Genomic DNA, 9,126 nt, shown 5'->3' on the forward strand with positions numbered 1-9,126 from the left:
AGGAGGACAACGCTCGTCCCCACGTTGCCAGAGCTACCATGGCCTTTCTGCAACAACACAACATCCGTGTTCTACTGTGGCCAGCCCTCAGCCCTGATCTGAACCCCATCGAACACTTGTGGGATGAGGTTCAAAGGCGTTTGCACAATGTGCGCCCAGTCCCTACAACTGCCGATGAACTATGCACATCTGCTCTGGATGTGTGCAGGAGGATCCCTAGGGTCTTCACAAATCGTCTGATCCACTCAATGTACAGGAGATGTGTGGCAGCGATCAATGCTAATGGTGGTCACACCAGGTATTGACTGACATTTTGGGTATTGACCCGAAACTGTGTAAGCCCTTAACCTTTGAAAAAACAACAATTATGTGATCTGCCTTTTTATCCATTACACTGTCTTCAGTCAATTTTTTGTCAATCTTGCCCTATTAGTATTTCTTGTCTTTACTGTTGAAAATAAATAACATGTATACTGCATAATCGACTTGCGTTTCTTTTGCGTGTGAGTATATGTTCCTCATAATACAGAACTTGGTTGATGAATGTCATCGTATCCTAATTGCGTACTTGATGCTCATGATGTCAATCACCGGATTGTCTGGACCAGCATACCAAAAACTAACAAGTCGCCTTCATTGCGAAAACACCACTGGCCCGACTTTCAGGCAATCCCACAACGCGCTGTTGGGCGACAGATAGTCCTGCACCATGACCGTGGAATATATTTATATAAGTCTAGCCGGCTCTAGCTAGCTCTATTCCAAAATCACCATAGGTTTTTTTTTTAAATTTTTAGATTCAAGAAGGATATTGTGTAATATAAGATTTCAGAGACTAAATGTTAGTCTAGGCGACAGATCGTGCCATCTGCGACGACGCGGAACTGCTGTAAAATATCGGCGTCCCTATGCTTAATGTCCCAGGCGAGCGCGGCGATAGAGGCTGGGGGAAGACGGATGTCGTGTCATCCACACCAATCTCTCAGGTGGACCAGTGGAGTAAACATCGCACGAACGCTCAGCCACCCTGTTGAAAGTACAGAAACCCACGGAGAAAGAGCACCGCCCTGTTTTACTCACAGCTTGACATATGCTTTAATAGAGGGAATACTTCCTCCGACACCAGGATTATGACACAATTGAAAACAAGGTGTGAACACATTCATTGGAATAGCAATCGCCTGCACGTCTAGTTTTCATTCTGTCCAGCTATAATAGCTGATAGAGAGGGTGGCGACAGCTGTGAATTAAACCTGATACGAGTAGTGAGTCATTTCACAGGCACCATCAAGGTAAGGTCTGGGCATATGGACGGTGTTCGTTGTTATGATGTTAACATTTATGGCAATGTGACGAACGAAACGAACCGGTTTTTAGCTGTTGTCTATCTTCAGACGTTCTACCCAAGTCTCATCCTATCCTAAATGTGGCTGACACGTCCCATGATGTTTGCTTGGAAAAAATAATAGCGTTCATGAGTGAGATGTCAAGTTGGAGCAGCTTGTATGGGAGTGGATATTCTTCACAGGACGCAAGTCACGATGTCAAAGATACGTAGGTCGTTTGTCCGCCATGCTGGCGTTGTTGGTTTTGTATTTTTAATACAGTTTTTTATTTTGTTACCAATTGTGTGTCATACACTTCCATTCTCTGCATACTTCGGCATAACTTCAGGAACGACTGACTTTCAGCAGAGAGCCAAGATGTTAAATGACGAGAGAGTTAAACATGCCAACATTTACTTCAAGAATAAAAATGGCAACGAAAGCCTACGTTACTACCATTCTATTGGAAGCGCCACCGACATGTATCTGGCAGTGGCTATAGTCACAGTAAGACGCTCGGGGGTGAAGAAAGGAAACGAAAGTCTGGGGTATGTTCTCCAAACTTCAGCTGGAATTGACAGTTTTGCAAGAAGCAGCAACTTTATAAACAGAACCTTTGTGTTTCTCTGCAATGTTGATTCTAAACCTGACATGCACGAAGAGGCACATTTTCTGGAAATGTACCTGCCGTTTATTGAAAGGTATGGATCCTCGAGTTTCAAGGTGAAGGACATGCAGCTTCCACATGGAAACCTAACCTACAATCAAAGACATCATAAAAACACTCATGAAAAGGAAACGTTTGACTATTCCTATTGTTTAAAGGTGGCTGAATCGTTTCATCCCGAGTTCATATTGATGGTTGAAGACGATGCCGTTCCCCACGCAGATTTGTCAAGCGTTCTGAAACATTCACTAGATTACCATTTAGTCGATAAAGCAAAAAGTACACGTGTGAAAAAGAAGTTCTGCTATCTGAAACTTTATTACCCCGAGAAATGGCAAGGGTTTGCATTCGAGTTACCGAGGGCTTTAGAGCTGGTCAGTTTCGGTTGTGTGGGAGGAGGGATAAGTGTCTTGTGCAGATTTCTGCTGTGGAACACGAACAGACGGAGGCAACCATTGTTTCAATACTTCTTATTAGGAATGATCCTTTTTATGTTGACGACAAAGCTGGTTGGTCGTCAAAACGTTCTTGAGCTTCGAAGACTGTCCAAATATTTGTACCAGTTCCGACTAGCGCCTGGATGTTGTACGCCAGCCACGTTGTATCCCAGCGCAGTGGTTGAACCCTTGACCACATATTTGACGACGTTGCCATCACCTCGGAATACGGATCTTGCCATTTATGACTTCGTTCGGCAAACTAATATACCAGCTTATCAGCTGGAACCTAATTTATTTCACCATATCGGAATGCATTCATCGTTAGGATCCGGCGATAAAGATGCTGAACATTTTGTGTCTACTTTCAAATTTATATAATTTCATAGGACATGTTTCATTTTATTCTTTGCATGAATCGTTACTCTATCGTATCCTGCTTGCTTCTGGATTAGTTTATGGGGAGGCAGCCTGGGGGTGGTTACGGTGGGAGATGGGTGTTTACGGTGGGAGGTGGGTGGTTACAGTGGGAGATGGGTAGTTACGGTGGGAGATGGGTGGTTACGGTGGGAGATGGGTGGTTACGGTGGAAGATGGGTGGTTACGGTGGGAGGTGGGTGGTTACGGTGGGAGGTGGGTGGTTACGGTGGGAGATGAGTGGTTACGGTGGGAGATGGGTGGTTACGGTGGGAGATGAGTGGTTACGGTGGGAGATGAGTGGTTATGGTGGGAGATGGGTGATTACGGTGGGAGATGGGTGGTTACCCTGGGAGATGAGTGGTTACGGTGGGAGATGGGTGAATACGGTGGGAGATGGGTGATTACGGTGGGAGATTGGTGGTTACCCTGGGAGATGGGTGGTTACGGTGGGAGATGGGTGATTACGGTGGGAGATGGGTGGTTACGGTGGGAGATGAGTGGTTACGGTGGGAGATGGGTGATTACGGTGGGAGATGGGTGGTTACCCTGGGAGATGAGTGGTTACGGTGGGAGATGAGTGGTTACGGTGGGAGATGGGTGGTTACGGTGGGAGATGGGTGATTACGGTGGGAGATGGGTGGTTACCCTGGGAGATGAGTGGTTACGGTGGGAGATTGGTGATTACGGTGGGAGATGGGTGATTACGGTGGGAGATTGGTGGTTACGCTGGGAGATGAGTGGTTACGGTGGGAGATGGGTGATTACGGTGGGAGATTGGTGGTTACGGTGGGAGATGGGTGGTTACGGTGGGAGATGGGTGATTACGGTGGGAGATGGGTGATTACGGTGGGAGATGGGTGGTTACGGTGGGAGATGGATGGTTATGTAGGGAGATTGGTGGTTATGGTGGGAGATGAGTGGTTACGGTGGGAGATGGGTGGTTACGGTGGGAGATGGGTGATTACGGTGGGAGATGGGTGGTTACGGTGGGAGATGGGTGGTTATGTAGGGAGATTGGTGGTTATGGTGGGAGATGAGTGGTTACGGTGGGAGATGGGTGGTTACGGTGGGAGATGGGTGATTACGGTGGGAGATGGGTGGTTACGGTGGGAGATGGGTGGTTATGTAGGGAGATTGGTGGTTATGGTGGGAGATGAGTGGTTACGGTGGGAGATGAGTGGTTACGTTGGGAGATGGGTGATTACGGTGGGAGATGGGTGGTTACGCTGGGAGATGAGTGGTTACGGTGGGAGATGAGTGGTTACGGTGGAAGATGGATGGTTACGCTGGGAGATGGGTGGTTACGGTGGGAGATGGGTGGTTACGGTGGGAGATGGGTGGTTACGGTGGGAGATGGGTGATTACGGTGGGAGATGGGTGGTTACGGTGGGAGATGAATGGTTACGGTGGGAGATGGGTGGTTATGGTGGGAGATGGGTGGTTACGGTGGGAGATGAGTGGTTACGCAGGGAGATGGATGGTTATGTAGGGAGATTGGTGGTTATGGTGGGAGATGGGTGGTTACGGTGGGAGATGGGTGGTTACGGTGGGAGATGGGTGGTTACGGTGGGAGATGAGTGGTTACGGTGGGAGATGGTTGGTTACGCTGGGAGATGGGTGGTTATGTAGGGAGATGGGTGGTTATGGTGGGAGATTGGTGGTTACGGTGGGAGATGGGTGGTTACGGTGGGAGATGGGTGATTACGGTGGGAGATGGGTGGTTACGGTGGGAGATGGGTGGTTATGTAGGGAGATTGGTGGTTATGGTGGGAGATGAGTGGTTACGGTGGGAGATGGGTGGTTACGGTGGGAGATGGGTGATTACGGTGGGAGATGGGTGGTTACGGTGGGAGATGGGTGGTTACGGTGGGAGATGAGTGGTTACGGTGGGAGATTGGTGGTTACGGTGGGAGATTTGTGGTTATGGTGGGAGATGGGTGGTTACGGTGGGAGATGGGTGGTTATGGTGGGAGGTGGATGGTTATGGTGGTGGTGGGGTTAGGGTGTGTGCTGTTTCAGTAACAATAAAATTACGTCGAATTCAGCAAGTCCTTAGAAACATTAACATAGGCTCTGCCTTATGGATTCGAACCAAGTTCTTCAATGTGACAAAGGAACTGCATAGTACATAACTGTCTCCTAAACGAAGCATCTTTTGCTACAACTACAGATACAAGGAATCAGAATAGACGTCGGCAAAGCCCCGTCAGATGACCTTCGCATGATTGAATATACGGTATAAACATAAACATACGCCTCGGGGGTGTTGTGACCCCATAGTGCAATGACTCGTGTCGTGTCCCACGTTTATAAACGTCATATCTGTCTACTTGCTGTACATCAGCAAACTAACTACATATGGCCTGGAGGCTGGTTCTCGGAGTGCTGGCAGCTAACGCTATAGTCCAGTAAGCGGGATTGTTTTACAGATGAGGACACTCCACGGCTTTGATATCGTAAACAGTAGGAGCCGGCATTCCGAGAACCCCCCTCCCTCGAACGAGATGTTTAAAGACATTCTGGTTATTTAAAATAATATTCTGCAACATTATGTATATAAATATTCTGCAACAAAACATATTAAGGAAATTTGATAAACTAAAACGGTATCAAAGAATCCACGTTATCGGAAATTTGAGGCATTTAAATTTTGAATTGTATGTCTCGTTCGTGTTTAATTTATCTGATACAGATTAATATAAAGTATTCAGCTATAAAGGGAACTAGACTTACAATTTGCAACACTCAGATCCGGATTTATTTGCTATTTATTCACACCGACACTAGATATGTTACAGCTACATACATCTTTTTAATATTTTTGATGCTATGATTTCACCAATCCTATGTTGTGGATCAGAGATCTGTGGAACCAGCTACTGTAACATTATTGAGAGTGTCCAAAACAGATTCTGCAAATCCTTTTTGAAAGTAAATAAGTTCACCAATAACAACATGGTTCTGGGAGACTGTGCTAGGATCCCCCTACAGTATAACTACATGTCAAGAGCAGTCAAGTATTGGTGCAGACTAATTCAGATGGAACAACACAGGCTACCCATCCAAGCTTATTATATACTAAAATCTCTTGATGATAATGGTAAAATTACATGGGCCTCACATTTAGAATGATTTTATTCCAGTTTGGATTTGGTTTTGTTTGGCTAAGCCAAGACATTGGTAATATTCAACATTTCATGACAGATTTTAAACGAAGATTTTACGACTGCCTCACTCAATATTGGCACTTTTCCCTGACATCATCAACGAAATGCAATTACTACTCACAGTTCAAGTCATTACTAAATGTAGAATCATATATTACTTGTGATATGTCTTCTTACCAACGTAGACTTATAGCCATGTTCCGGTGTAATAATTTCAGACTTGCTGTTGAACTGGGGCGTCACAACAACATCCCATATAATGAACGTGTCTGCACTTTCTGTTTTTCGAAGGGACATAACCATGTAGAAGATGAATTCCATGTTCTTATGATTTGTGACCAGTATTCTAGAGCAAGAAGAAACTCTTTTCCCAAGCGTCTCGTTACCCCTCCCTCCTTTGAGAATTTTATAAGACTTATGTCAGCTGAAAACGAACAAATTATAAAAAGCTTAGGTAAATTTCTCTTCCAAGTCATGAACATTCGAACGGAAACAAAGTGTTGAACGGTAAATCTTTATTAAATCTACTCAGCATGCAAATATATATATACAGTATATTTCCATTGTATTATGGGCCGGTGGCCTGAAGTACCGAATAGATTTGTCTGTCTGTCTGTCATACCGAATGACAACGACTGGGGAAGACTGAAATTGTTGTTGAGAATGGACGACATTCAAAGAGTTCTCGTTGTGCGTTCGTTTTAACAAACAGATTGAGTTTGGGTTACTTTGCTATTGTGTGAGATATGATTCACTGGTCACACACACACACACACACACACACACACACACACACACACACACGCACGCACGCACGCACGCACGCACGCAGGCACGCACACGCACACACACACACACACACACACACACACAGACACACAAATCGACGTACATGGGCTTTATAATTTCAGTTAGCTGGGTATAAAAGGTGCACATTCCTGTCGATTGCCTTTACATGTTTAGCGATTCTATACGATCGTTTATTCACTCGAGGGATAGTGACGAAGTTTTTTGCACAGTGGTCCAGTTACTTCGATGAGCGTCAGCTTGACATGAAAGGAAAGCACCTAGACTTGCGTAAGTCTCTAAGGCAATAGTTATTAGTATAAATCATAATTTCTAGATTATGTAAATGATAAGAACAAGTTGTCCCCAGAAGAGACTGGAGTCCTCATATCTAAACTTGCCTATTAGGAGGATAGAATTACTACACATCCATTGACTTATCTTTCAGTATAGCCTTGGGGCAAGGCTAGAAAGCCTCCAGTGATGCAGGTCGTCGAGTGTTTACCATTTGGGCGAAGCATAAGCACGGGTATGATGCTTGCAAATAGACCTAGCTAGAGATGGCTAGACTCGCTTTTGTATGAGTTTCTAGATTATTTTTTTTCATCAAATAAATATATTCCACGGTCATGGTGCAGGACTATCTGTCGCACAACAGCGCGTTGTGGGATTGCCTGAAAGTCGTGCCGGTGGTGTTTTCGCAATGAAGGCGACTTGTTAGTTGTTGGTATGCTGGTCCAGACGATCCAGTGATTGACATCATGAGCATCAATGTACGTAATTAGGATACGATGACATTCATCAACCAAGTTCTGTATTATGAGGAACATATAACCTGGAAAATATATCCTCTGCTGTTGTATACTTTTGATACGACCCATCCCAAAGTTTTTGAAATAATAACATTTCTGCGGCTGAACAGACAGTGGACGAGTGAGTGAGTGATTTTGGGTTTAACGCCGCTTTTAACAGTATTCCAGTTATATCGCGGCGTGTCAGCTTATTGTTGGAGGAAAGCCCGAAGTGATGCAGGTCTCAGACGTTTACCACTTCGGTGAAACCCACGAGCACGGGTATGGTGCTGACAAACCTAGAACCATAATCCGGGCGAACCGAGATTCGAACCCACAGCCATACATGTAGGTTTCTGGCGTGCCCAAGGGACGCAACTCTGCACAGCGAATCGCGGCGCCTTAGACGGCTGGGCCACTCGTGCCCCCCGACAGTGGACGAGAATCACCTGGAACGGGTACACTGCTGGTCAGCGACTAAGAAGAAATGGGAGGACATGTATGCAGACAAGACTCGACGATTTGAAGAGAAAACTGCATAAAAACTCAACGAGTGTGATGGAATACGCCGGTGGTGCCTTACAGACAGACAGACAGACAGACAGACAGACAGTTTATTATAGTCTCACCTCATTACAATGATTTATACATACTTTTAAAATACAAACATTTATATCTCAAATACATATCATATGTAAAAGTATACAAGTATCAAATGTAACGAGCCACCCTATACAGGGTTACGAGAGACTTTTCATAAAAAGAGCATATTAAAATATAAATAAAAGGTACATAAACTACAACGCATATTAAAGTAAAACCATGAATTAAGAATAAAGGCAATCATATCTTTTAGATAAAATGTTAAAGCAGGTTTTGGCACTTAAATATATCACATCTTGGGAAGACAGGATAAAACTGGCTTTTCTCGGATCATCGAAATTCTTAAAATCGTCTTCAACATCGCAACATTTTCTTAAAAGTTCTTCTCTTTCGGTTTCATAGTTAGGACATCTTAGTAATACGTGCTCTTCGTCTTCTATACCATCAGCACAAAAATGGACATATTCTTTCATCTAGGGGCGTGTTTGTGTAGCGTCCAGTCTCTACTTTGAGGGGCGCCACCCCACTCCTGAACTTGGCTAAAGCCGACCTGTATCTCCTCGGCATAGGGGTTCGAACATAATACTCCGTTTCGTAACCTTCCTTGAAACTGTTGCATGTTCTTAGCTTATTTCCGCCGATTCCTCTCTTTCCTTCCTGTTGTGAAACCTCATTCCTCCAATTTTCTTTAAATTGCTGCATAGTCTTATCTGCACAGCGAATCGCGGCGCCTTAGACGACTGGGCCACTCGTGCCCCCCGACAGTGGACGAGAATCACCTGGAACGGGTACACTGCTGGTCAGCGACTAAGAAGAAATAGGAGGACATGTATGCAGACAAGACTCGACGATTTGAAGAGAAAAGTGCATAAATTCTCAACGAGTGTGATGGAATACGCCGGTGGTGCCCTACATGTTTTGAAATTAGCG

General features: G+C 44.9%; 1 protein-coding gene across 1 annotated transcript; it reads left to right on the top strand.

Annotated features, from left to right (window-relative positions):
* Window positions 1–916: 916 nt before the first annotated feature.
* Window positions 917–2,877, top strand: LOC124144099 (post-GPI attachment to proteins factor 4-like). Its single transcript, XM_046513355.2, has one exon. It carries the CDS (start codon window positions 1,506–1,508, stop codon window positions 2,808–2,810), a length of 1,305 nt encoding a protein of 434 aa, XP_046369311.2. The 5' UTR covers window positions 917–1,505; the 3' UTR covers window positions 2,811–2,877.
* Window positions 2,878–9,126: the final 6,249 nt, after the last annotated feature.

This window comes from Haliotis rufescens, unplaced genomic scaffold, assembly GCF_023055435.1.
Source record: "Haliotis rufescens isolate VD_foot unplaced genomic scaffold, xgHalRufe1.0.p SCAF_82, whole genome shotgun sequence".
Classification (NCBI taxonomy): domain Eukaryota; kingdom Metazoa; phylum Mollusca; class Gastropoda; order Lepetellida; family Haliotidae; genus Haliotis; species Haliotis rufescens.